This window comes from Rhamphochromis sp. 'chilingali' (assembly GCF_963969265.1).
Source record: "Rhamphochromis sp. 'chilingali' genome assembly, chromosome: 3".
Taxonomy (NCBI): Eukaryota; Metazoa; Chordata; class Actinopteri; order Cichliformes; family Cichlidae; genus Rhamphochromis; species Rhamphochromis sp. 'chilingali'.
This window is the reverse complement of record NC_137931.1, coordinates 25,701,069-25,728,790: the sequence shown is the minus strand read 5'-3', so window position 1 is coordinate 25,728,790 and position 27,722 is coordinate 25,701,069. Positions and strand designations below refer to the sequence as shown.

The 27,722-nt window shown below is 41.5% G+C and overlaps 2 protein-coding genes, 1 long non-coding RNA gene and 1 pseudogene across 6 annotated transcripts; 2 read left to right on the top strand and 2 right to left on the bottom strand.

Annotated features, from left to right (window-relative positions):
• Positions 1–99: 99 nt before the first annotated feature.
• Positions 100–3,426, bottom strand: LOC308393402 (leucine-rich repeat-containing protein 31-like). Its single transcript, XM_080877142.1, has 7 exons — positions 3,290–3,426; positions 3,010–3,193; positions 2,645–2,740; positions 1,779–1,881; positions 1,289–1,453; positions 965–1,120; positions 100–691 (listed from the first exon to the last, which is right to left on the bottom strand). Exons 3-7 carry the CDS (start codon positions 2,660–2,662, stop codon positions 234–236), a joined length of 900 nt encoding a protein of 299 aa, XP_080733268.1. The 5' UTR covers positions 2,663–2,740; positions 3,010–3,193; positions 3,290–3,426; the 3' UTR covers positions 100–233.
• LOC308393408 lies at positions 1,375–4,897 on the top strand. Its single transcript, XR_013970973.1, has 4 exons — positions 1,375–1,614; positions 4,016–4,092; positions 4,302–4,599; positions 4,822–4,897. It is a non-coding gene; the product is annotated as an uncharacterized lncRNA (long non-coding RNA).
• LOC308393403 (uncharacterized protein) lies at positions 3,336–27,722 on the bottom strand. 3 transcript variants are annotated; one of them, XM_080877145.1, is made up of 5 exons: positions 25,791–26,201; positions 24,928–25,092; positions 24,716–24,850; positions 19,257–19,397; positions 3,336–3,360 (listed from the first exon to the last, which is right to left on the bottom strand). In XM_080877145.1, the coding sequence occupies exons 1-4, from the start codon at positions 25,845–25,847 to the stop codon at positions 19,269–19,271; spliced, it is 486 nt and encodes a 161-aa protein (XP_080733271.1). In that variant the 5' UTR covers positions 25,848–26,201; the 3' UTR covers positions 3,336–3,360; positions 19,257–19,268. The 3 variants fall into 3 exon arrangements, with proteins under 3 accessions (XP_080733271.1, XP_080733270.1, XP_080733269.1); XM_080877144.1 differs by lacking the exon at positions 3,336–3,360 and adding an exon at positions 9,487–9,740; XM_080877143.1 differs by lacking the exons at positions 3,336–3,360; positions 19,257–19,397 and adding exons at positions 19,846–20,315; positions 26,846–27,722 and having other exon boundaries at positions 25,791–25,939.
• On the top strand, positions 7,460–13,780 carry LOC308393400 (annotated as a pseudogene). The gene is made up of 10 exons (XR_013974776.1): positions 7,460–7,542; positions 7,642–7,880; positions 7,976–8,131; positions 8,229–8,456; positions 8,665–8,997; positions 9,219–9,462; positions 9,860–9,961; positions 10,061–10,299; positions 10,395–10,550; positions 10,648–13,780. The product of XR_013974776.1 is annotated as an uncharacterized misc_RNA (transcript).

Here is a 27,722-nt window from a genome sequence, read left to right as displayed (position 1 = left end):
CCATTTCCAGGTATCCCCACTTCTCGGCATGTGTGTCTCAAGTGTTAGGACTGCTGCATTCGAAAGACCCAGACCCTGCAGCCAAGGTGAGAGACGACAAATATGATAACCCACACCAGCTGTGCTTAACTCTGTAAGTTCCCAGTATTCCCTGAAACCATCACGTGTGACACAGTTTACATCAGACGTGATGCAGCTGACGTCAACACTGACCTTCTTGTGGTAACAGAGACTTAAAAAAATAATAATAAAGCAACAAAGTGGGTCGCTCTTTGACAGTAAATTCCAGTGCGGTCCGCTCCAATCTCCTCAGGCTGACTCTCTTCTAGGCTCTCCTGACTGTTCCCTTTACATGTTGATGATGTGTCTTGTAAATCTGGATCCCTTTCCAGCAGGACGCTCCTCTTTTTCAGACAGTACCTCAGCTGCTCTCTCTCCTGACAGTCAGCTGTCCACCTCTGCATGGCCAGTCGAGCCAGCGCCGGCATTTGAGGCAGAGCTCGGAGCAGAGCGGGCAGCCAGGCTGAGCACGGAGCAGAGGTTGAAGGTCGCAAACTGACATCCACGTCTTCCAGAGAGCCCAGACCTCCTGCTGCAAACAGACTGCACCAACCGTTGTCTCCCACCAAGCTGTTGTAGGACAGATCCAGTGCACGGAGTGAGGAGAGACAGCCCCGTCTGCACACGGCAGCTGCACAGAGGAAGAGGACCCATTGATAACTGATCACTTTATGCCTGTTCACTTTACTGTTTTGTTCACAATGTTTCTGATGGAGACAAAAATAACACCGAATAGTTTCATTGTTTTGTTTTATACGACAGCTACAGATGCTGGCAGCATGAAATAAATGAAAGAAATATCAATTTCCTTCAGGCTTTACTTGTCTTAATATACATTTATGCAGCCTAATGATCCACTACAGACCAAAAAAGAAAAAGTATAATGTCATTGTGTGTTAGTTACCCAGATGTTGCATGTCATCAGTGGTGAGCTCGCAGCTGCAAAGACGGAGCTCGCTGACGACTGATGGCTGCAGAGCATCCAGCAGGAGCGCCAAGTGACCGCCAACCACTTTACACCAGGAAATATCCACCGTGCGCAGATAGGACACCGCCAGGGCTGATGCATAAACACAAAGTTTTCACCATTTCAGGCTAGAGGGTGGAAGAGGTATTCAGGGAGAATGACTTGAAGGAAAACTTCTATAAATAAACAAGTGTGTGTGTGTGTGTGTGTGTGTGTGTGTGTGTGTGTGTGTGTGTGTGTGTGTGTGTGTGTGTGTGTTACCCAGAGCAGTGAAGGACTCGTTGCTCATGTAGCAGCTGTTGAATGGCAGCCTCCTCATTTGTGTCGCAGGGAGGGCGGAGACCAGCAGGTGGACCACACCTCCCACTTCCTTATTGGATGACACATCAAGCTCGGTCAGTGCAGTGAGAGAGGGCAGCACCTGGACTGAAAAACAACGAGTCACATGACTGCTGCAGCGAGCATGCGATTAGTGTCCGGCGTGTGAGATTGGTAGCAACTGACTCAGAGCCTCTAGATCATCTCGCGTGAGGCAACACAGGTGGAGGTCGAGTCTCTCCAGGTGTGTGACGTGAGCCAGGTGAAAGGTGAGGCGGCTCAGTCCACCAGCTAGAAGCAGCTTTACAGTATATTAATCAGAACAATGCTGCTCTCTAATGTATCTTGGTAAAGTGCAGAAAAATCTAATGTTTTATATGATACAGTGTGATTTCAGTAACATATCATAATGGAGGCTTCAGCAAGTACTTACGAAGGAAATCTTTCCTCTGCTCTTCAGTTAGTTCATCAAATACCTCCCAAAACATCTGTATGGTGGGGTGGCGGTCATGATATCTCCAACCATAACTTGTGTTCTGAAAACAGTGAAAATGACTGTTATAATCATAGAGTTTGTAAGGTCAGGCATACACTATGTTGCCAAAAGTATTCCCTAACACATCCAAATCATTCAATTAATGTGTTCCAATCACTTCCATGGACACAGGTGTATTAAATCAAGCACCTAGGCATGCAGACTACTTCTACAAACATGTGTGAAAGGACGAGTCGCTCTCAGGAACTGAATGAATTCCAGCATGGTAATGTGATAGGATGCACCAGTGCAACAAGTCCAGTCATGAAATTTCCTCGCTATTAAATATTCCATAGTCAGCTGTTAGTGATATTATAACAAAGTGGAAGTAATTGGAAATGACAGCTAGTCAGCTGATGCTAAGGCTCATAGTGCACTTAAGTCACCAATATCTGCAGTCTGCTGTTGTTACAGATGTCCAAACTTCATTGATTTCCATGGCTGAGCAGCTGCATCCCAGCCTTACACTGACAAACACAATGCAAAGCGTCAGATGGAGTGATTTAAGCATCTCAACACTGGACTCTAAAGCAGTGGAGATGTGTTTACTGGAGTGACGAATCACACTTCTCTGACTGGCAATCCGATGGATGTGTCAGGGTTTGGTGGTTGCCAGAAGTACTTGTCTGACTGCACTGTGCCAAGTGTAAAGTGTGGGCATGTGTGCACATGGCTGGGCACCAGTGCACAATACAAGGTCCATAAAGACATGGATGAGTGAGTTTGGTGTAGAAGAACTGGACTAGCCTGCACAGAGTCCTGACCTCAACCTGATAGAACATCTTTGGGATGAATTAGAGCAGCAACTGTGAGCCAGGCCTTCTCCTCCAACGTCAGTGTCTGACACCACAAATGCACCTCTGGAAGAATAGTCAAAAAATTCCCATAAACACACCTAAACCTTGTGGAAAGCTTTCCCAGAAGAGTGGAAGCAGTTATAGCTGCGAAGGGTGGGCTGACTATTATATTATACTATCATACAAAAGTCTGGATTAAGACTGAGATGTGACTCAAGTTCATATTTGTGTTAAAGCAGCCAACTGAATGCTTTTGACAGTATGCAGTACACAGTTATTGTTCTACAGGACAGCTGTGAAACTACAGCCTGTGTCTGTTTGGCTGACTGTACCTGTTTGAACTTTTCCCAGTCATGCACGTCCTGGCCGACCAGCACTCCCTGCAGCTCCTCTGGTCAAAACAGCCTCACCAAATCCTGCTCACACACCAGGAAGAAGCCTCGCTTGAACTCCTGGAACAGATTCTCCACTGATGTGTTGAAGGCATGATTCACATAGGCCTCCACAAACTCCTTCCTGTTTAGGAGGGAAAATGTTAAATTAGCAAACATTTCACAGAGACAAAGGTGCTGCAGATGAACCTCACAAACACTTCATGTTTTATATGCTTACTTATTTTGACCTGTCAGTGGCTTTCCAGGAGTTTGAGGATCCAGGTCAACATCTGTTCCATCCCAGATTATCTGTAAATTAGTTATAAATCAGATGAGTTTAGCTGCAAAACCTGAGAATGAGACAGATTACTGATCATCTTCTATAGTAAAACACATACCAAAAGTCCATGTAGAGATTATCCAGAACATCATCTTCATAGTTAGATAAGATATAAGATAATTTTTGATTTTTTAACTTGCGAATAATCTTTCTTGCTGTAAAATGATCGACTTCAAAGCCTTCCCACATTCATGGGTATCAAACAGGTTTGTTTGCTTGTTAACATTTTTCCCGTTAATGTTTTCATTAATAAAATCCAACCTTGAAGCATAACAAACCAACCTTCTACTTTCTTAAGTTCAAGCAAGTCTACAGTTTAAATAAAGGTCTAAAGTCACAAATATTATTCTGACAATAGAAATCCTAGAATAGTGGTAACACTCTGAATACACATGCCAATATAAATTTATCTCGCTGTCATGTGTTATTTTGCCGGGTTGTTTCCTCCCGTTGCCATGTAAACACAAAATAGTGTATATATATGAATATTTTCAAAAAATGCTCTGTGAGTTCCACATCATAACAGTTATTTACTGAGCAGCTCAGTTAGAACTTGCCACTCACACACTGAGCAGCACTCACTAACTTTCTATTTCTAAACAATTTGTTCACTTTTTATCTCAGGCATGTCTGAAAAGACATCAGATAACTTTTTCCATCGCTTTGAAGATTTGATTCAGAGAAAGCGCACAGGTGGAGATGTAAGTAACTAAACATACTCATTCTTGACTTCTCTGCTGATCAAATGTAAATGTTTCTGAGAGATGTGTTATATTTTGCTGCTTTGCACAGTGTAATTTTTGTGTAAGTCACTGTAGACAGAGCAACTGTCAGCGCTTCACCACAGAGTCCAGGATCCTGGACTTTCACAAAGCTCAGAGCAGTAAGACAAAATGTGTTCTTTCAACAGGCAGACACATTGCATATCGCACAGAGACCCAGAGATTATGCTGTGCAACTCCCACCTTTACCTGAGCAATGCGCAGGCTCTCCACAGAGAGTCCAGAGAAGCTGGAACTGTTTGGATGACCCCTTTTGGAATCAGGAGGACCCTGAAAGAAGTCTGAGTAGCCTCAGCTCTGCAGACACACACACACCAAGTGATCTGAGGGCCATTCCTTTCATTGTTAGTCCTGTTGAGATGACACCGCTCACTCCAGTTCCTCCACCTCCTCGAGCAGCTTGTCCATCGCAATTGCGGTTCAAAGGTGATGCTTTTCTTTAGTGGTTACACCTGCTGTTAATCAGTTAGTTTAGATTTTAAAATTTGACACTGTAGATTATCTATTTTAATGCTAAATTACACATTCTTGCTGTCCATTCATTTTATATGCTTTTTTGAAGAAAAAAAAAATCAGGAAGAAAAATGTTTATTGTTGTTTTTGTAAGATGTCAATTTGTAGTTATTTAGTTATTTTTTGTCTAAACAGACACGAAGTTCATTCGTGGAATAAGAGTCTTGACAGCAAAAGACAAATTTGGGCCTATTTTGACTCCAAAACCTCCAACAGTTCCCATACCGCAAAAACGAGGACCTCGGCCTGGGACGCTGCTGCGCCGTGCAAAAGTCGTCCCTATAGACGGTAAGTGGTTTTCCTCAGTAACTGTAGAAGATGCTGAATAATCAAACTTTAAATTAAGAGATTTTTTAAAAAGATTTTAATGAACAATTAATCACTGCATCATGCTTCGAATTAGAAGAAATGACAGTTTCTTTTTACTAACCTCGTTGATTATCAGACAAGAAAGCAGACAGTCAGTGCAGTCAGAATAATCCAAGAGAGAGCAGGGTCAAACTCCCGCCTGTAGCTACACCTGTAGAGAGCCTGTCCCACAGCTTTAGTCTGCTGTCTTCATTAGAACTTTAAAATGAATACTAGATCTACTTCTACTGAATGGAGAAAAGGTTCCTGAGAAGAGATTTAATTTTCAGTATCTAAGAAATTTGAGGCGTTTCTGAAGGTACTGTACTGTTAGAGCATCTTAACATAGAGTCCTTGAATACTAGGCAGTTGTAGAGGATGAGTTACTCTACTTTAAATGACTCCCACCCCTTATTGGAGGATTTCAGCTTCTTCCTGTGGGACATAGGTTTGCAGCCCGTAAATGCAGGCGAAGCTTGAAGAAACAGCTTTGTCCAAGCTGCTATTTTGTTGTCGTTGTAACAAATGACACATGTTTTTTTTCTGTATTTTTAAAAAACTGTATTTATTTATTTACTGTACTTATTTCTCTATTTATGACAGTGCTTTTATCTCCTTTTTGCTGTTTTATATGAATTTATCAGTATAGTGTTGTCTAGTTTTAGAAGCTGTGATTAGGACGTCTATTTAAATTTGTTGATTAAAGATCATAATTAGAGATCATAAGCTGCCTTTGATTTAGACATGTCTGATATTTTTGTAAACACAAAATAGTGTATATATATGAATATTTTCAAAAAATGCTCTGTGAGTTCCACATCATAACAGTTATTTACTGAGCAGCTCAGTTAGAACTTGCCACTCACACACTGAGCAGCACTCACTAACTTTCTATTTCTAAACAATTTGTTCACTTTTTATCTCAGGCATGTCTGAAAAGACATCAGATAACTTTTTCCATCGCTTTGAAGATTTGATTCAGAGAAAGCGCACAGGTGGAGATGTAAGTAACTAAACATACTCATTCTTGACTTCTCTGCTGATCAAATGTAAATGTTTCTGAGAGATGTGTTATATTTTGCTGCTTTGCACAGTGTAATTTTTGTGTAAGTCACTGTAGACAGAGCAACTGTCAGCGCTTCACCACAGAGTCCAGGATCCTGGACTTTCACAAAGCTCAGAGCAGTAAGACAAATGTGTTCTTTCAACAGGCAGACACATTGCATATCGCACAGAGACCCAGAGATTATGCTGTGCAACTCCCACCTTTACCTGAGCAATGCGCAGGCTCTCCAGAGATAGTCCAGGGAAGCTGGAACTATTTGGATGACCCCTTTTGGAATCAGGAGGACCCTGAAAGAAGTCTGAGTAGCCTCAGCTCTGCAGACACACACACACCAAGTGATCTGAGGGCCATTCCTTTCATTGTTAGTCCTGTTGAGATGACACCGCTCACTCCAGTTCCTCCACCTCCTCGAGCAGCTTGTCCATCGCAATTGCCTGTTTTCTCTGCTAAACATTCAGGAGCAGGTCGGTTCAAATGTGATGCTTTTCTTTAGTGGTTACACCTGCTGTTAATCAGTTAGTTTAGATTTTAAAATTTGACACTGTAGATTATCTATTTTAATGCTAAATTACACATTCTTGCTGTCCATTCATTTTATATGCTTTTTTGAAGAAAAAAAAAATCAGGAAGAAAAATGTTTATTGTTGTTTTTGTAAGATGTCAATTTGTAGTTATTTAGTTATTTTTTTGTCTAAACAGACACGAAGGTCATTCGTGGAATAAGAGTCTTGACAGCAAAAGACAAATTTGGGCCTATTTTGGAAAAACTGCAGCATTTCCAGGATGGGATTGTAACCTCACCTGGACACACAGTACCAACCAAAACATTTACTGCAGTAAAGCCTTTGACTCCAAAACCTCCAACAGTTCCCATACCGCAAAAACGAGGACCTCGGCCTGGGACGCTGCTGCGCCGTGCAAAAGTCGTCCCTATAGACGGTAAGTGGTTTTCCTCAGTAACTGTAGAAGATGCTGAATAATCAAACTTTAAATTAAGAGATTTTTTAAAAAGATTTTAATGAACAATTAATCACTGCATCATGCTTCGAATTAGAAGAAATGACAGTTTCTTTTTACTAACCTCGTTGATTATCAGACAAGAAAGCAGACAGTCAGTGCAGTCAGAATAATCCAAGAGAGAGCAGGGTCAAACTCCCGCCTGTAGCTACACCTGTAGAGAGCCTGTCCCACAGCTTTAGTCTGCTGTCTTCAGACGACTGGTAAGAAACGTAGTAAGGAGACATTAAATACTGCACAGAAACAGTGCTGCATAATGTGGCTGTGTTATTTGTGGTGTTCCTGAAGTCGTGTTCAATGTTGTGTTGTGTAAATACAGGATTAAGAAAAGACAGGGCCTGCAAACTATTCAGTCTCTGGCAAAGCACCACTCGGACATCCTGAAGACTAAACTACATGAAGTGTGTCTGGTCCTCATTGAGGAGGTATTGCACACTTTATGTTTCTTATATGTGTTTCATGCAGCTAGTTTCCCTTCAAGTGCATACTACAGCCTCAACTGATGATTTTCACTCACATTTTAGGTGAAAAACCAACGCTCAGCAATAGCCTTTGAGGCCATACATGCCATCAATGAGCTCTACATTCAGCTCCAGAGAACAATGGACCCAGAAGTTGAAACAACAGGCCGAGCTCTATTGCTGAAGCTTGCAATGACCAACAACAACTTTCTACATCAGGAGGTCAATCTGGCGCTTGATGCCATGGTGGAAAATTGCAGCCATGGACGGATTCTGAGCGCTCTGTTTAACACAGGACTGACGTAAGAGGAGAGAAGAAGCTGTAGTGATTTTATTAGAAGACATGAAAGAGAGATCATGTTCACTGAGTTGTGTGTCTAATATTGTCCTTGCTCAGCCATCGCTGTGTTGCAGTGAGGAATAGCACGGCTCAACACCTGCACCAGCTGGCTGACAAACTTGGAGCAGCCGTCACCCTGAAAACAGGAACCTTCACTGAAAGATTTCTAATTGCTGCCTCTAGAATGGCAGGGGATGCTGCACCTGAAGCCAGGTGGGTACTTTTAAATGGGTTTGAAGTGCATCAATGTTTTATTTTCTGTGAGTTTACACAATTAATGAAAATTAATGACAACTGTAATCTTCCACAGGTACCATGGGCGAACAATCATTGAGAAACTGACCCTTCACAAGGACTTTATGAATTTGTGGGTGAAGATTGTCCCTGAAAAAGACAGGCGTCCTGTGGAGAAGAGCCTGAAAAAGACAGGCGTCCTGTGGAGAAGAGCCTGAAAAAGACAGGCGTCCTGCGAAGAAGAAAGAGCTTAGGGAGTTCCTGTGTGTCCAGTTGACGGACAAGGGGACGCACAGGTGGAGATGTAAGTAACTAAACATACTCATTCTTGACTTCTCTGCTGATCAAATGTAAATGTTTCTGAGAGATGTGTTATATTTTGCTGCTTTGCACAGTGTAATTTTTGTGTAAGTCACTGTAGACAGAGCAACTGTCAGCGCTTCACCACAGAGTCCAGGATCCTGGACTTTCACAAAGCTCAGAGCAGTAAGACAAATGTGTTCTTTCAACAGGCAGACACATTGCATATCGCACAGAGACCCAGAGATTATGCTGTGCAACTCCCACCTTTACCTGAGCAATGCGCAGGCTCTCCAGAGATAGTCCAGGGAAGCTGGAACTGTTTGGATGACCCCTTTTGGAATCAGGAGGACCCTGAAAGAAGTCTGAGTAGCCTCAGCTCTGCAGACACACACACACACCAAGTGATCTGAGGGCCATTCCTTTCATTGTTAGTCCTGTTGAGATGACACCGCTCACTCCAGTTCCTCCACCTCCTCGAGCAGCTTGTCCATCGCAATTGCCTGTTTTCTCTGCTAAACATTCAGGAGCAGGTCGGTTCAAAGGTGATGCTTTTCTTTAGTGGTTACACCTGCTGTTAATCAGTTAGTTTAGATTTTAAAATTTGACACTGTAGATTATCTATTTTAATGCTAAATTACACATTCTTGCTGTCCATTCATTTTATATGCTTTTTTGAAGAAAAAAAATCAGGAAGAAAAATGTTTATTGTTGTTTTTGTAAGATGTCAATTTGTAGTTATTTAGTTATTTTTTTGTCTAAACAGACACGAAGGTCATTCGTGGAATAAGAGTCTTGACAGCAAAAGACAAATTTGGGCCTATTTTGGAAAAACTGCAGCATTTCCAGGATGGGATTGTAACCTCACCTGGACACACAGTACCAGCCAAAACATTTACTGCAGTAAAGCCTTTGACTCCAAAACCTCCAACAGTTCCCTCCCATACCGCAAAAACGAGGACCTCGGCCTGGGACGCTGCTGCGCCGTGCAAAAGTCGTCCCTATAGACGGTAAGTGGTTTTCCTCAGTAACTGTAGAAGATGCTGAATAATCAAACTTTAAATTAAGAGATTTTTTAAAAAGATTTTAATGAACAATTAATCATTGCATCATGCTTCGAATTAGAAGAAATGACAGTTTCTTTTTACTAACCTCGTTGATTATCAGACAAGAAAGCAGACAGTCAGTGCAGTCAGAATAATCCAAGAGAGAGCAGGGTCAAACTCCCGCCTGTAGCTACACCTGTAGAGAGCCTGTCCCACAGCTTTAGTCTGCTGTCTTCAGACGACTGGTAAGAAACGTAGTAAGGAGACATTAAATACTGCACAGAAACAGTGCTGCATAATGTGGCTGTGTTATTTGTGGTGTTCCTGAAGTCGTGTTCAATGTTGTGTTGTGTAAATAAAGAAATAAAGACAGGGGTTGCAAACTATTCAGTCTCTGGCAAAGCACCACTCGGACATCCTGAAGACTAAACTACATGAAGTGTGTCTGGTCCTCATTGAGGAGGTATTGCACACTTTATGTTTCTTATATGTGTTTCATGCAGCTAGTTTCCCTTCAAGTGCATACTACAGCCTCAACTGATGATTTTCACTCACATTTTAGGTGAAAAACCAACGCTCAGCAATAGCCTTTGAGGCCATACATGCCATCAATGAGCTCTACATTCAGCTCCAGAGAACAATGGACCCAGAAGTTGAAACAACAGGCCGAGCTCTATTGCTGAAGCTTGCAATGACCAACAACAACTTTCTACATCAGGAGGTCAATCTGGCGCTTGATGCCATGGTGGAAAATTGCAGCCATGGACGGATTCTGAGCGCTCTGTTTAACACAGGACTGACGTAAGAGGAGAGAAGAAGCTGTAGTGATTTTATTAGAAGACATGAAAGAGAGATCATGTTCACTGAGTTGTGTGTCTAATATTGTCCTTGCTCAGCCATCGCTGTGTTGCAGTGAGGAATAGCACGGCTCAACACCTGCACCAGCTGGCTGACAAACTTGGAGCAGCCGTCACCCTGAAAACAGGAACCTTCACTGAAAGATTTCTAATTGCTGCCTCTAGAATGGCAGGGGATGCTGCACCTGAAGCCAGGTGGGTACTTTTAAATGGGTTTGAAGTGCATCAATGTTTTATTTTCTGTGAGTTTACACAATTAATGAAAATTAATGACAACTGTAATCTTCCACAGGTACCATGGGCGAACAATCATTGAGAAACTGACCCTTCACAAGGACTTTATGAATTTGTGGGTGAAGATTGTCCCTGAAAAAGACAGGCGTCCTGTGGAGAAGAGCCTGAAAAAGACAGGCGTCCTGTGGAGAAGAGCCTGAAAAAGACAGGCGTCCTGTGGAGAAGAGCCTGAAAAAGACAGGCGTCCTGCGAAGAAGAAAGAGCTTAGGGAGTTCCTGTGTGTCCAGTTGACGGACAAGGGGTTGTTTGGTGAGCCGGGTCCTGCGGGGGAGGTTGAGCTGGGGGCTGTTGCTGGTGTTTCTGCCTTACACCTTATTGCGGTTTGCCCTGCTCTGAAGAGAAAAGAAATGACCAGGGAGGGTACATCTCCTTCCCCAATAATCCTTCTACAGACAAACTCTCCTACCTGGGGGGAGGTGATGGCACCCGAAAATGATAAAGTAGATAAGGAGTTTAAGCCGTTTGTGTCAAACGGCTTTGTTTCCTTGATAGGAGAAGATCGGCGGACTCCTGTCAGTATTTTGCGAGACACTGGTGCGAAACAGTCGCTCATTCGTGAGGGGGTCTTACCGTTTTCAGCTCAATCCTGTTGTGGGGCGGATGTGTTAGCCTGGGGAGTTAGGATGTGTGTAATACGGGTTCCTTTACACTTGGTGCAGCTTTCATCTCAGTTTTTGTCTGGTGAGGTTAAGCTTGGGGTGCGACCCCAGTTACCGGTTGCAGGTATTGACATCATCTTGGGAAACGATCTAGCTGGCGGCACAGTTTTTCCGTCGCCAGAAGTAGTTGATATACCACTTACAGATAACAGTGGTTTCGATCGTGCCACATCAAAGGCTGTTCAAACCGTCAGTGTAAAGACATTTAGGCAGAGGAGAGGTGCGAGTGGATCCCAGCAACAGCAGCAGCAGAATAGGAGGCAGCCCAAGGGGACGAGAAGAACAAATATTCAAACCACAAGGGTCACTGAAGCCACCATGCAATCAGACCCAAGTAGAGTCACTTTTCAGGACAGTCAGCAGCAAAATGCTGAAACCAGGCCACCTGCTAGAAAAAGACAAGGACCTCGACGGCACAGGAACCGCAGAAGAGGCCAGCTGATGGTGGCTAATGCTCCATCTCCCACCCCTTAAATTTGACACAGACTTTGATTTTGATTCCTCCAACGCGCAATTCATTAAGGAGGCGCTTGAGAAGAAGTTACAGGAGGGGCTGAATCTAAAAGATGGGAATTCTGAGGGAAGAGAAAAGGTGGGGTTGCAGCTGAGTTCGGGGGAGGATCATTTTGGTCCAAAGTGCTACTATGACAAAGCAAAGTCTTTCTTTGACAACATCTCATCTGATAATGGGCTCAGACTGACGTGGGCAGAGGAGCGAAAGCGCAATCTGGAGACTTTTGGTGTCCCTGGGCGGTTCCTGAGGGGCCAAGGATTCAGAGGTGGACGCCAGTGTTTTGGGGGCGGGTGCAGTGCTCGTGCAGGAGGATGGAAATGGCATTGACCACCCAGTCTGTTTCTTTTCTAGAAAATTTCTAAAACAGCAACCAGCGCCTCATGCGTTGGTCCTTACTCCTACAGGATTTCAACATTGAGATCCGATATATAAGAGCTTAGAGAATGTTATGGCTGATGACTATCCAGAGTTGGGACCAGGAAGCAGAGTTGCAGTCTTACACGCTTCTCTGCAGCTTCTCTCCTCCTGCTACCCCCCCAAAAACCCATCTCCATAGAGACTGTGTCAGCTTCCAAAAAGACAAAAAACAAACTAAAAACCAGCAACAAACAACTTAAACATAAACAATCACAAAGAAAGAACAATACAGTATCCACATCTGAACCAAAGAGTAAAACAGTGAAATGTGGATTATTAAATATTAGGTCTCTCTCCTCCAAGTCTCTGTTAGTACATGACTTAATAATTGATCAACAAATTGATTTACTCTGCCTTACAGAAACCTGGTTGCAGCAGGATGATTATGTTAGTTTAAATGAATCAACACCCCCGAGTCATTCTAACTACCAGAAATCTCGAAGCACAGGCCGAGGGGGCGGTGTGGCAGCAATTTTTCACACCAGCCTATTAATTAATGAAAGACCAAGACAGACTTTTAATTCATTTGAAAGCCTGATGCTTAACATTGTCCACCCCAGCTGTGAAACTCAGAAACCAGTCTTACTTGTTATCATCTATCGTCCACCTGGGCCTTACACAGAGTTTCTGTCTGATTTCTCAGACTTTATATCTAATTTAGTTCTGAGCTCAGATAAAATAATTATTGTGGGTGATTTTAACATCCATGTAGATGCTAAAAATGACAGCCTCAACATGGCATTTAATCTGTTATTAGACTCAATTGGTTTCTCTCAAAATGTAAAAGAACCCACCCACCACTTTAATCACACTCTAGATCTTGTTCTAACATATGGCATCGAACCTGAACATTTAACAGTGTTTCCTGAAAACCCTCTGCTGTCTGATCATTTCCTGATAACATTTACTTTTACAATAATTGATTACACAGCGGTGAAGAGTAGACTTTATCAAAGTAGATGTCTTTCTGAAAGCACTGTAACTAAGTTTAAGAATATAATCCACCCACTGTTATCATCTTCAATGCCCTGTACCAACACAGAGCAGAGTAGCTATCTGAACGCTACCCCAACAGAGGTCGATTATCTTGTTAATAATTTCACCTCCTCACTACGTACGACTCTGGATACTGTAGCTCCTGTGAAAACTAAGGCCTCAAATCAGAAGTACCTGACTCCGTGGTATAATTCTGAAACACGTACCCTAAAGCAGATGACTCGTAATCTGGAGAGGAAATGGCGTGTCACAAATCTAGAGGATCATCATTTAGCCTGGAGAAATAGTTTGCTGCTTTATAAGAAAGCCCTCCGCAAAGCCAGAACATCTTACTATTCATCACTGATTGAAGAAAATAAGAACAACCCTAGGTTTCTCTTCAGCACTGTAGCCAGGCTGACAAAAAGTCAGAGCTCTTTTGAGCCAACCATCCCTTTAACGTTAACTAGTAATGACTTCATGAACTTCTTCACAAATAAAATTTTTATCATTAGAGAAAAAATTACCAATAATCATCCCACAGATGTAATATTATCTACAGCTACTCTTAGTACCATTGATATTAAGTTAGACTCTTTTTCTCCAATTGATCTTTCTGAGTTAACTTCAATAATTACTTCCTCCAAACCATCAACCTGTCTTTTAGACCCCATATGACCTTAAATATGATCAACCTATCTCTAATAATCGGCTATGTACCACAGGCCTTCAAGCTGGCTGTAGTTAAACCTTTACTCAAAAAGCCATCTCTAGACCCAGCAGTCTTAGCTAATTATAGGCCAATCTCCAACCTTCCTTTCATATCAAAAATCCTTGAAAGAGTAGTTGTCAAACAGCTAACAGATCATCTGCAGAGGAATGGTTTATTTGAAGAGTTTCAGTCAGGTTTCAGAGCTCAGCACAGCACAGAAACAGCTTTAGTGAAGGTTACAAATGATCTTCTTATGGCCTCTGACAGTGGACTCATCTCTGTGCTTGTCCTGCTAGACCTCAGTGCAGCGTTCGATACTGTTGATCATAATATCCTATTAGAGCGATTAGAACATGCTGTAGGTATTACAGGTACTGCACTGCAGTGGTTTGTATCATATCTATCTAATAGACTCCAATTCGTGCATGTAAATGGAGAGTCCTCTTCACACACTGAGGTTAATTATGGAGTTCCACAGGGTTCAGTGCTAGGACCAATTCTGTTTACATTATACATGCTTCCCTTAGGCAGCATCATTAGAAGACATAGCATACTTTTTCACTGCTATGCAGATGACACCCAGCTCTATCTGTCCATGAAGCCAGATAACACACACCAATTAGTTAAACTGCAGGAATGTCTTAAAGACATAAAGACCTGGATGGCCGCTAACTTTCTGCTTCTTAATTCAGATAAAACTGAGGTTATTGTACTCGGCCCTGAAAATCTTAGAAATATGGTATCTAATCAGATTCTTACTCTGGATGGCATTACCTTGGCCTCCAGTAACGCTGTGAGGAACCTTGGAGTCATTTTTGACCAGGACATGTCCTTCAACGCACATATTAAACAAATATGTAAGACTGCTTTCTTCCATTTGCGCAACATCTCTAAAATTAGAAATATCCTGTCTCAGAGTGACGCTGAAAAACTAGTTCATGCATTTATTACTTCCAGGCTGGACTACTGTAATTCATTATTATCAGGATGTCCAAAAAACTCACTGAAAAGCCTTCAGCTAATCCAAAATGCTGCAGCAAGAGTCCTGACAGGGACTAGAAAGAGAGAGCATATTTCTCCTGTTTTGGCTTCCCTTCATTGGCTTCCTGTTAAATCCAGAATTGAATTCAAAATCCTGCTCCTCACATACAAGGTCTTAAATAATCAGGCCCCATCTTATCTTAATGACCTTGTAGTACCATATCACCCTATTAGAGCGCTCCGCTCTCGCTCTGCAGGCCTACTTGTTGTTCCTAGAGTATTTAAAAGTAGAATGGGAGGGAGAGCCTTCAGTTTTCAGGCCCCTCTTCTGTGGAACCAGCTTCCAGTTTGGATTCGGGAGACAGACACTATCTCTACTTTTAAGATTAGGCTTAAAACTTTCCTTTTTTCTAAAGCATATAGTTAGGGCTGGACCAGGTGACCCTGAATCCTCCCTTTGTTATGCTGCAATAGATGTAGGCTGCCGGGGGATTCCCATGATGCATTGAGTTTTTCCTTTCCAGTCACCTTTCTCACTCACTATGCATTAATAGACCTCTCTGCATTGAATCATATCTGTTATTAACCTCTGTCTCTCTTCCACAGCATGTCTTTATCCTGTCTTCCTTCTCTCACCCCAACCGGTCGCAGCAGATGGCCGCCCCTCCCTGAGCCTGGTTCTGCCGGAGGTTTCTTCCTGTTAAAAGGGAGTTTTTCCTTCCCACTGTCGCCAAAGTGCTTGCTCATAGGGGGTCATATGATTGTTGGGTTTTTCTCTGTATCTATGAAGCGCCTTGAGGCGACTTTTGTTGTGATTTGGCGCTATATAAATAAAATTGAATTGAATTGAATTGATGCCCTCTCTAGGTCGTAAATCAAACATCTTTGTGTGGGGTTGGATGTTTGATTTTTTTTGGGTGGGGGAAACTGTTATGACCCAGTGATGTGTTTGTTGGTGTTGTGCCTCCCACCGGAGGATGGCTGGCGGTATTTTCCCTTTTTTCTCTCCTAGGAGGTGGACACCTGGGCGTGGCTGCTAGGTATCTGGGTGGAGTCTCTACATATCTTCGGACTGGATAATTGATGGACCACCTCCAGTACTTAACGTCCGGATGACAGTCACCTGGGAGTGCTTTTTGGAACCCCGTTGACTCGGTCAGTTGTGTGTTGTGTCATTGTAGTGCAGGCTGTGTGTGTGTCTGTTGCTGGTGTTTTTGCCCCACTGAAAAATCTCCCTTCTCCACCTAGCCCTTCTGCGGAGGAGCTGCGGGTAACGCTGCGCATTAAGGAGGTGGAGCTAAAGAAACAGCAGTTGGAGGTGGAAGCTATGCACTTGAGGATCAGGGCTCACCATCCAGTCACCATCCCCGCAGGCACCCTCCCCGGAGTCATTATCCCCGCAGTCGCCATCTCCGCAGCCACCGGCCTTGATGCCAGGTGGTGGCTTTGATGCGAGTAAACACATCAAAATGGTGCCGGCGTTTCGGGAAACTGAGGTGGATTCGTATTTCACAGTGTTTGAGCGTATCGCAGGTGCGCTGCACTGGCCAAAAGATGTGTGGTCTCTTCTACTCCAATGTAGATTGGTGGGGAAAGCTCAAGAGGTGTGCACCGCTCTTTCTCTGGAGGACAGTTTTGACTATGATATGGTGAAGGCTGCTGTCCTGCGTGCTTACGAGCTTGTGCCAGAGGCTTACAGGCAGAGATTTAGGAATGGGAAAAAATCCGCCAACCAGACCTATGTGGAGTTTGCCAGAGAAAAGAAAACTCTGTTTGATAAGTGGTGTCATGCTACAGCAGTAAAAACCTTGAATGACCTGGGTGAGTTGGTGACGTTGGAAGAGTTTAAAAACCAACTACCAGACACTGTGGTAACCTACTTAAATGAACAGAAGGTTACGACTCTCGCCGCTGCTGCTATACGGGCTGATGAGTTTGTGTTGACACACAAAGTGGTGTTTTCGGTTCCTGCTCACAGTTTTCCGTCTTCCGGTAGCCCGCCCAGATGGTCTCCAAGGGGCACCCGCCGTGCCATCCCCTCATCCATTGAGAACCGCGTGTGTTTTTTTTGCCATGAGCAGGGAGTTGTGTGTTGTGTCATTGTAGTGCAGGCTGGAGTATTCACGTGTACCTCTAGCCTTGCCATGTAAATAATTGTAAATAAGTTAACAAGTGGCGGTCACTTTTTGTTCCTTTGCTGTATAACTTTCATTGTCGCAGCCTAGTAGCCGTGAGAAGCCGTTTTCTTTTGTTGAACAAGTTTTCTCCTGTTTTTCGTTAGATAGTTAGTTAAGTGACTTGTCTTTTGTTTTGGCTTCTTTTTATTTTGGTGTAGGGAAGAGTAGGGATTGTTTTATAGGGAGTTTTGTTTATTGTTTTGGCATTGCTCACTGCCGATGAAAATAAATGGCTGCTTAAATACTTGAAAAAGGTGTCGTTGTTGGGGTTTGTGCGTGGGTGGGAAGTGAGTGGGGCAAACTATTTGTTACGTTTATTTACTTGCCGGGACCAGAACGTAACAAGAGCCTGAAAAAGGCTAATAATTACAGGCAGCAGGTCAGCATCCAGACTAGGCTCTCCTCTCCAGCAGGGCCTGGGTTCCCCAGATGTGACAATGCAAGTCCTGACGAGTACAGAGGAGAAGAGTGGCTGCTACAGTAGCAGCAGCACTCTGAGGCTAAGCTGGGAAAGTCGTTGGAGGTTCAACCATCATGACCACAGACAGTCCCAGTCGCTCTGCGGGAGTAAACTTCTCCATCTTCAGGACTACAAACTATTTCTCTGAAGGACAATATTATTTAGATTTACATTAATTATTATTACATCATTCTTATTATTACATTATTTGTATTATTTCATTATTATTATCACATTTTTAAGATCCTGAATGGACAATGAATGAATAAATCCCTTTTTTTTCATCTGAATTAAAACGGCACTTTGGTTGCACATATACAGTTTCTGTTTTTCTGGCAACAAATATTAATACATTCTTAGTTCTCTTGTTTTCATTTTTAACCCATGATTTTGAATTTTTATCAGGATTCAAAGTCATTTTTATAACATAAAGAAATATTAAATAAATACTAGAAAGCGAAAATTTCAGAAAAATTTTTAAGTCTGCCTATGCTGCTGCTAATCAGTGTAGTTTGCCATTCATACGGCTACAGAGAGCAAAACTCAGCAGAGCAGCCATTCTCCACCATGAACTATGGTAAAAACAAACACCGCTCGCGCCTCACAGATGACAGCTTACAGTTTTGTGTAAAGATGAGGTGACTTCGTACAGCCCCGATTTGCAGACGCTGTGCACAGAGGTTCATGAGCAGAAGTCCCATTGTACCACGGCAGACCCAACAATGTTTGCATGAACACGCTTTGAAGCATTACGTTATGGACCACTTTTCACACATGGTTGGTGTACCCACACAGCCGGCTGTAGCTTTTCAACTCACAGCCCAACACACACCAAAAAAAAACCAGCCGAGAGAGCACAGACTTTACGCCCGTGGGTCCACCTCCCCTGCAGCGGCACTGCAGACCACGCCCTGCCACACACATCAAACACGTAAAATAAATATTTATGCACTTTTGCATTCACTTTTTGTTTTTTGTTATTTTTACACAGTGTTCTGAATGATTAACAATGGTCTACAGCCAATCTTGTGTATTATTATACAAACTTTGGTTGTAAGATTCAGATAACTATTTAATAAAAGGTAAATATTTTATATGAGAGCAAGAAAGAAAAGTATATCTTTGTGTCCCCCTCTCCCTGTTAATGCCCTACCTGGCCCCCTGGCAAAAGCTTTGCTAGATCCGCCCCTGCACAGTTACCAGCTGTCAGCTACACAAAAAAAGGAGCTTGGTGTTATTTGTCTCTCAGAAACAGTTGATAACTTTCCTTCAACTCATTCATGTCACCTAAAAGGTAAACCTGTTTCTCCATCACCAGTTCAGCTCTGATGATTCAGTAAGGACATCTCCTGGTTTCGACCAGCCCTTTTTTACAGCTGTGGCTCCAGCAAACATCAGCTGATACTAGAAATTAAAATTAAATGAATTCTAACAACAGCTGATCAAGCTTAACCGTGCTGCTGTTGTTTAGCGCAATGAACAAACGAGAGAAAAGCCGATCATTGATCAGTTTCATGATTGAAGTTTCAACAGGCGAGAGAATGACAGGGGAGGCTGTCATAAAGTTCAACATCAGTAACTTAGGTGCACACAGCTGTCGTGCTAGCTAGCACGCAGAACGAGTTATTGTAACTGTCAGCACAACGAAAATAAACTACACCTAAACTCGGTTTATATCTGACCCAAATAGAGTGCAGTTCGTAACTTCTTACCTGAAATTCAGTTCACCTCACGCTCGGACCGGCAGCAGCCTGCTTCTCCTGCCTTCGGTTTCCCTTATCCACGATTGAGCTCCACGTTAGCCACCACCGGTCGATCGGCGGCCGCCTCGCCACCGGTGTATGTGTCTTTCCCTGCATAGGAGGGTTAGTGGTTAATGTGCTGCCCATTGTGTTGGATTGTCAATGCAACCCTCTTCTCCCACTCTTCACACACTGATAGCAACACCGCAGGAGAAATGCCAGCACAGGCATCCAGTATCCATAGTTTCAGGTGCTGCACATCTCGTATCTTCACACCATAGACAATTGCCTTCAGATGACCCCAAAGATAAAAGTCTAAGGGGGTCAGATCGGGAGATCTTGGGGGCCATTCAACTGGCCCATGACATGACCAATCCACTTTCCAGGAAACTGTTCATCTAGGAATGCTCAGACCTGGCACCCATAATGTGGTGGTGCACCATCTTGCTGGAAAAACTCAGGGAACGTGCCAGCTTCAGTGCATAAAGAGGGAAACACATCATCATGTAGCAATTTCAAACATCCAGTGGCCTTGAGGTTTCTGTAGCCAAGTACAGGATAGGGTAGGGGAAATTAAAGTAAGATGGAGAGAATGGGCCAATAGCTAGATTCGTAGGAGGGATAAAGTGAGTTGCGTGGAGAAGAATGACTGGAGCCACAGGTAAAGTTGCTATGAATTGTATTAAACTATTTAGCAACAATTTAACAGCATTTCATGAACAGGAATGAAAACATAAAATAAAATACAGTGACAGCAATAATAATAACAGTCAGAATCCTATCTCAGCTCAGATATGTCAGTCTTGCCGGCTTAATAGTCAGTGTTCAGTCAAGTCAAATCCAATAGGTCAAAAGTTTGTGATTGGTGCGATTTCGTCCTACCGCACTGTTGCAATTGTTCGTGAGAGAAGAGCAACCTGCCCTTCTGGGCCAACTCAGAATGGCTGTGGTTCGGTTCAAAGGGAAAGGTTCGCCATCTTCCTCGTCAGGAAGAGATCCAGGTCTCACGATCCCATAAAAAAACCCAGCCTGTAAACAACAGGACTATTACTAATTCAGTTCACACTCTAATGATATACATGGCCATGTGTAAATAATGTAAGTGCTATAACAAAACAAGCACAAAACATTAATTCTAATTTCTAACTATAGTCTATACAGTGCATCTTAATCATGAATGCAATCTTTAAGTCACAATCAGCTTATTCTATCATCAATGTGCACATTTCTATCAGAAATCAGAAATAAACCATAAACTATGGTAGATTTTTTTTTACAGTATTGCCCTTTAACTGAATTAAAGGAGCATTGCTTTACACTGCATAGCAATGAAGCAATATATTATTTACACTCAATGTACAGAATAAAATTATGAAAAGAATATACAAAAACCCACAGGCTGTAGTTTTACAGTATGTGGTAACGTATCAGCACAGTAAGAATACACACAGACATCTATCCAGTGCCGCTCGAGCATCAAATGTAACAAAATAAAGTAGATTCATGACCTTTAAGATCAACATTAACTTATTCCATCATCTAATTTTAGTGCATTTAATATTCAACAAGTAATACTAGAACATCATCAGCACACAAGCTGAGTGCTCAAAATGGCTGAACTCCGTGAGAAACCCCGTGTCACTACCCGATCCGTACCGCTAGAAAATGATCATTTATTTTTGACGATTGAAAAAAAAATATCTAGCTGGTTAAATAAATTTCCAAATGCAAAATTATTACTAGGTGGAGACTTTAACTGTATTATGGATGCTGAATTAGATAAATTTCCTCCAGGACATTCGAAAAGAATTAATACCACATTGAAGGCTGTTATGGTACGCCTGAAACTTACAGACATTTGGAGATTCAAATTTCCTCAGTCCAAAATGTTTACTTGGTGCAACAATTCTAACTCGAGACATTCAAGGATAGACTTTTGGTTAGTCTCAGAGAGCTTTGACAGCAATAGCATAGATGTAGGTGCTTGGCCTTCTCCAGCAACAGATCATAAAGCCATATATATTAAAATAAATCTAACTTCTCTACCTAATTCTTCTGTTGTTAAATTTACATACTGGAAACTCAACAGCTCATTATTACAAAAAGACGATGTGAAAAAGGATCTTAAAGAACTGATCTCAAACTTTTGGTCTATAGCTCAAGAAGATTTAAAATATGGTAATAACTGGGAATTATTAAAATTTGAAATTGGCAAATATTTAAGAAAGATTGGCAGCCTTAATGCAAAATCCAAAAGATTGGAGGAAGAAAATATAATTTCTCAAATCACACAGTTATCTAATAAACGAATTGACACTTTAACTGAAGAGGATAAAATGAACCTTGCTAAATTACAAGATAAATTAGATCGTTTATACACAGACAAAGCAAAAGGCGCTTTTATCAGATCAAGATCTAAATGGCTTGAAGAAGGTGAGCGTAACTCCCATTACTTCTTCAGTTTAGAAAAGAAACACTCAAGTATAAATAATATTAGCAAATTAATGATAAATGGAGTTATAACAGAGGATTACAGATTAATCTCTAAATATTGTAGTCATTTCTATAAGGAAATTTATAGTTCTACATTTTCTCAGGAAGATGCAAATCATCTCTTAGAATCGCTGAATGTTAAATCTATCAGCCAAGAAGAATCTATATTATGTGATCAACCCATCTCATTAGAAGAAGTCAAAGTTGCAATTGGGCTATTGAAAAATAATAAATCTCCAGGTACGGATGGTCTTACTGCTGAATTATATAAAACTTTCTCTGAAGAGTTGTCTCCCTTTCTTCTTGAGGTATTTGCAGAAAGCATAGGAAACCAACAGCTTCCCACTACGATGAATCAAGGTTTGACTACATTGATCCCGAAGCCTAATAAGGACCTATTAATGATTGATAATTGGAGACCGATTAGCTTGCTAAATAATGACTATAAAGTATTTGCTCTAATTATAGCTAACAGACTTAAGATGGTTCTTGACTCTGTTATTCACTCAGAAAAATAAAGGTGCCAACTGGAACCAAAAGTGGTTCTTTAGACTGATGCCATAGAAGAACCTTTTTTGGTGCCACAAAGAACCTTTCAAACAATGGTTCTTTGAAGAACCATTTCTTTCAGTGGTTCATTGAAGAACCTTTAAAGGTGCCCCAAAGAACCATCAAGAAATGGTTCTTTGGGGCACCTTTAATGGTTTTTCAAAGAACCTTTTTAAAAATGGTTCTTTAAAGAACCATTTTTTAAAAGGTCCTTCAAATGGTTCTTTAAAAGAACCATTTTAAAGAACCTTTTTTGAGTGGTTCTTTAAAAAAACATTTTAAATCTTTCAAAATAAAATGCATCATAAATTGAATTTGAGTAGGGTAAAAATAAATACGAGCACAGCATAGACATATATTAATGGTTTGTCATTTTGTAGTTACCAAAAGACAAAAAGGCATTTTAACCCTCAGCACAACATCACTACTAATACATGTCACATATTAGTGTTTTAAACAGTAATAATTAAATATATTTGCTATACTATAAATAAATATATATATAAATACTATAGCTACAGATAACACAACAATACATGTATTGTTTAATTAATAAAACATCAGAAAGTGATAAAACACATTAGAAATAGCAATAGCTTCATAACAGACCAATAAATCAACACATTTTCATCAGCAGATGTTTGCATGTTCAGTAAAAATATTTCAACAACAAGTTTATGATTAAAATGATCAATGAACTTTAGCATTACGCTATGTAATGTACGTTTCATGTTGTACTCATGGTCCTTTGTTAGTCCAGTTTAGGATAATGTCTCTGACGTATGTTTCATATCAAATACAGGGAGTGCAGAATTATTAGGCAAATGAGTATTTTGTCCACATCATCCTCTTCATGCATGTTGTCTTACTCCAAGCTGTATAGGCTCGAGAGCCTACTACCAATTAAGCATATTAGGTGATGTGCATCTCTGTAATGAGAAGGGGTGTGGTCTAATGACATCAACACTCTATATCTGGTGTGCATAATTATTAGGCAACGTCCTTTCCTTTGGCAAAATGGGTCAAAAGAAGGACTTGACAGGCTCAGAAAAGTCAAAAATAGTGAGATATCTTGCAGAGGGATGCAGCAGTCTCAAAATTGCAAAGCTTCTGAAGCGTGATTATCGAACAATCAAGCGTTTTATTCAAAATAGTCAACAGGGTCGCAAGAAGCGTGTGGAAAAACCAAGGCGCAAAATAACTGCCCATGAACTGAGAAAAGTCAAGCGTGCAGCTGCCAAGATGCCACTTGCCACCAGTTTGGCCATATTTCAGAGCTGCAACATCACTGGAGTGCCCAAAAGCACAAGGTGTGCAATACTCAGAGACATGGCCAAGGTAAGAAAGGCTGAAAGACGACCACCACTGAACAAGACACACAAGCTGAAACGTCAAGACTGGGCCAAGAAATATCTCAAGACTGGTTTTTCTAAGGTTTTATGGACTGATGAAATGAGAGTGAGTCTTGATGGGCCAGATGGATGGGCCCGTGGCTGGATTGGTAAAGGGCAGAGAGCTCCAGTCCGACTCAGACGCCAGCAAGGTGGAGGTGGAGTACTGGTTTGGGCTGGTATCATCAAAGATGAGCTTGTGGGGCCTTTTCGGGTTGAGGATGGAGTCAAGCTCAACTCCCAGTCCTACTGCCAGTTTCTGGAAGACACCTTCTTCAAGCAGTGGTACAGGAAGAAGTCTGCATCCTTCAAGAAAAACATGATTTCCATGCAGGACAATGCTCCATCACACGCATCCAAGTACTCCACAGCGTGGCTGGCAAGAAAGGGTATAAAAGAAGAAAAACTAATGACATGGCCTCCTTGTTCACCTGATCTGAACCCCATTGAGAACCTGTGGTCCATCATCAAATGTGAGATTTACAAGGAGGGAAAACAGTACACCTCTCTGAACAGTGTCTGGGAGGCTGTGGTTGCTGCTGCTCGCAATGTTGATGGTGAACAGATCAAAACACTGACAGAATCCATGGATGGCAGGCTTTTGAGTGTCCTTGCAAAGAAAGGTGGCTATATTGGTCGCTGATTTGTTTTTGTTTTGTTTTTGAATGTCAGAAATGTATATTTGTGAATGTGGAGATGTTATATTGGTGTCACTGGTAAAAATAAATAATTGAAATGGGTATATATTTGTTTTTTGTTAAGTTGCCTAATAATTATGCACAGTAATAGTCACCTGCACACACAGATATCCCCCTAAAATAGCTAAAACTAAAAACAAACTAAAAACTACTTCCAAAAACATTCAGCTTTGATATTAATGAGTTTTTTGGGTTCATTGAGAACATGGTTGTTGTTCAATAATAATATTCCTCAAAAATACAACTTGCCTAATAATTCTGCACTCCCTGTATATGTCATATCAAAACAAGCCCACACCTGCAGTTGTTTCAGTTTTTCACTGGTGTTTCCTGTCAGCTGGTCAACCTCACTCAGGCGGACATCCATATCAGCCAAACAAACGACAAGTTCCTCCCTTTGTGCTTCAAACCCCTCCCACTCTGAGACAAGGAGCTGAAAGAGATCGAGAAAAGAGTCAATTATAAAGAAGAGAAAAGTGAAACCCTCCTCAGAAGGTCTGACTCGCATACCTGCAGTTGACCTGTGATGGACTCCAGTTTGGCGTTCACGTCATCCCTCGCCGATGCCAACAGCCGAGTCTGCAGGGTGCCCTGGAAGAGCTGAGTTAATGTTCCACTCCTCCTGGTCAGGCTCTCCAGCTGGATGAGCCGAGGTCTCCCCTCTCGCCGCTGCCTCTGAACACAGAAACACAAATTGCATCTGAAGCAGGAGGTGCAGATTTTTTTGCTATTCTTTTCTAAATCCAGGCTTGATCACGTGGAGGTATTTGGAAAACTTTTTTGGCCAGCGGACAACTGTTGTCTTGCAGAAAGTCAAATCAAACATATGCGATACACAATCAATTCACAAGAACACATAAAAAAATAAGTCCAGTTCTTGCCTGATTTCAAGTGAAATCTGCATCAAAACAGGGTGACAGAAGTAAAACGAGTGCACAAAGCCTCACTTTTTACAAGCCTGCTATTACAGTTCTCCTCTATGCAGACGACTTTCCTGTTTTCAAGGCACAACTTGGATCTGCTGTACGAATCTTATGGATACACACTAAATGAAACAATAGTGTGCATGACTCCAGATTCTGATCCCTCATCCTAATATGGTCCCAACATAGCAACAGCAATAAAGAAAATGTTGAGGCTTCAAAATACAAAGTCCATAAACCAATGGCTGACATGGGTTTTATCATAAGGGTGATAAATATACAAATTTCAGTCTGTCTTAGAGATTTGATGTTCATTTACCTGCAGATGCACTATACGTACCTGCTCCATGGTTTTTCACAACATTTTGCACATCACTATTTAATACAGGAAGTACGTGAACTAAAACAAGTCATCGTTCTTTGTGAGAGGACCATATTAATGAAACAAACCTCAATGACATCATAGGGATCCCTAAAGATGCTCCTGCTGCTTCTCTTCCTCCTCATCCTAAGCTTCCTTCTCCTTGTCCTCGCCTTCCATCCAATTGTAATTCAACCTAATTGTGTTTCTCCCCCTCCTCTTCCTCATTTTGTTGGAGCTGTGAACACAATTAATGTGAATCTGGATTAATTTGTGCAAACAAGAAAAATCTACAGCTTTTTGGTCAGAGGTGCTCTTGTGATTTAAGCCGGGTAGAGTAGATTTATGTGTTGATGCTACCTGCTTCAGCTCTGGCTGCTGAGTGATATTTACACCCTGGCTGGATTACAAACTTTAACCATGTGCTGAACTTTGGCCCGGCGTTGATACCTCTTGTTAGTATAACGACCTCTTCTTAGCTTGTATGTATGATGGTGGATAAATGAAATATACAAAAAAATTAACTATATTACAAAAGAACATCTACCTTGGAAACATCAAATGACCGGAGCATAACTTGTCAACTAGTCCGAAACTAAGTTATGCAGGAAGACACACCTTCTCATGTCACATTTCTATTCATTTCTATATAATTCGATTAGACAATAAAGAGTCATCTAATCTAATTATTCATTCAAAACACTTATGCATAGCTGTATTTTATAAAGCTCATACAGAATTCAAGGTACAGGTTCATGTGAGTATTTAATGTACGGCTCAGATCTACAGAATTTCAGAGTTTCTAGAGCAGACACAGAGCTCACGTCATAACAGGCTTCAGGCGCCATTTTAGTGACTTTAACAATATATTACATTTTAATTTCGGTCTAGCTGACATTAGGTTATGTACGCAGCACGCAATTGAACCACATATTTTAGAAGCCAAAGGTTCAAATTAGCTGGGAGCAGCTTCACTTAATTATAACAGTGGTTTTGTTAAGAAAACAGTTGGATACTAAATTGCGTTGACCTCAACGGCTAACGTATCTAGCTAATCGCTACTGTTAGCACAACATCAACAGCAAGCTACAATGACGAGTAACAAAAATAAAACCGTAATAAGGTTTTAATGAAAATGTTTTACCTTTTCTAACAATCCCAGAATCCACAGCTTCAAAGTCCAGCAGGTACTGAAGACTGTTATCTGTTTCGCTGTCACAGTCCGTGAGTTTTTTTTCCCCGAAGGTCAAGGCCCGCCGCTCGCACACTCTGTCTGCGCATGCGCATCCCAACGACTGACCCCCTCCGTCCGCTCCCGGGAGGTTACAGTATGACCTGTTCTGACGTCACTCTCTCTCCCTGTCATTTATTTGGCTCGAAACACATATTAACAAATTGCTCAGTGATGAACAACTACTCAGATCATTTACCTAAGCAGTGTGCTTTGTCAAAACGAAGTGTGTGTTTATTACACTGACATTCTGTTCTGCAATTGTTATTTACTTGTATCTTATAATTTGACTTTACATACTGCTGGGTGGTTTGTAAAGTTTACAATAATTAGTATTATCATTATGCTGTATTTTCAAAAATATATAATAATCTCAAAAGTAATGCCTTGGAGTAGAAAATGGTAATGCTTTATTAAAATTTAAAACTAAAGTACAGTATTTGAATGTGTGTATTGTGTCTACTGTTTGCAAATATTTCTAACTTTTATTTGAATATTCAGTTTCCTACCATCTTCTCTTAAAGGGTAATTGCCAGGTATCCCGCCCTTCCCCTTCGCACACACATGCACACAAAGAAAACACACAGTATAATTCACAGCCTCATTATAGTGAATAAATATTTATGCCATTTACACCATCAAACTTAGATTGCTAAGGATAAAGAACCTTTTGTTCTTTAAAGAACCATTTGTAATAGCTGAAGAACCATCCACAAAATAAAAAGGTTCTTTGACGTATGATGGTTCTTTAAAGAACCATAAAGACATCTGAAGAACCACTTAAGAACCA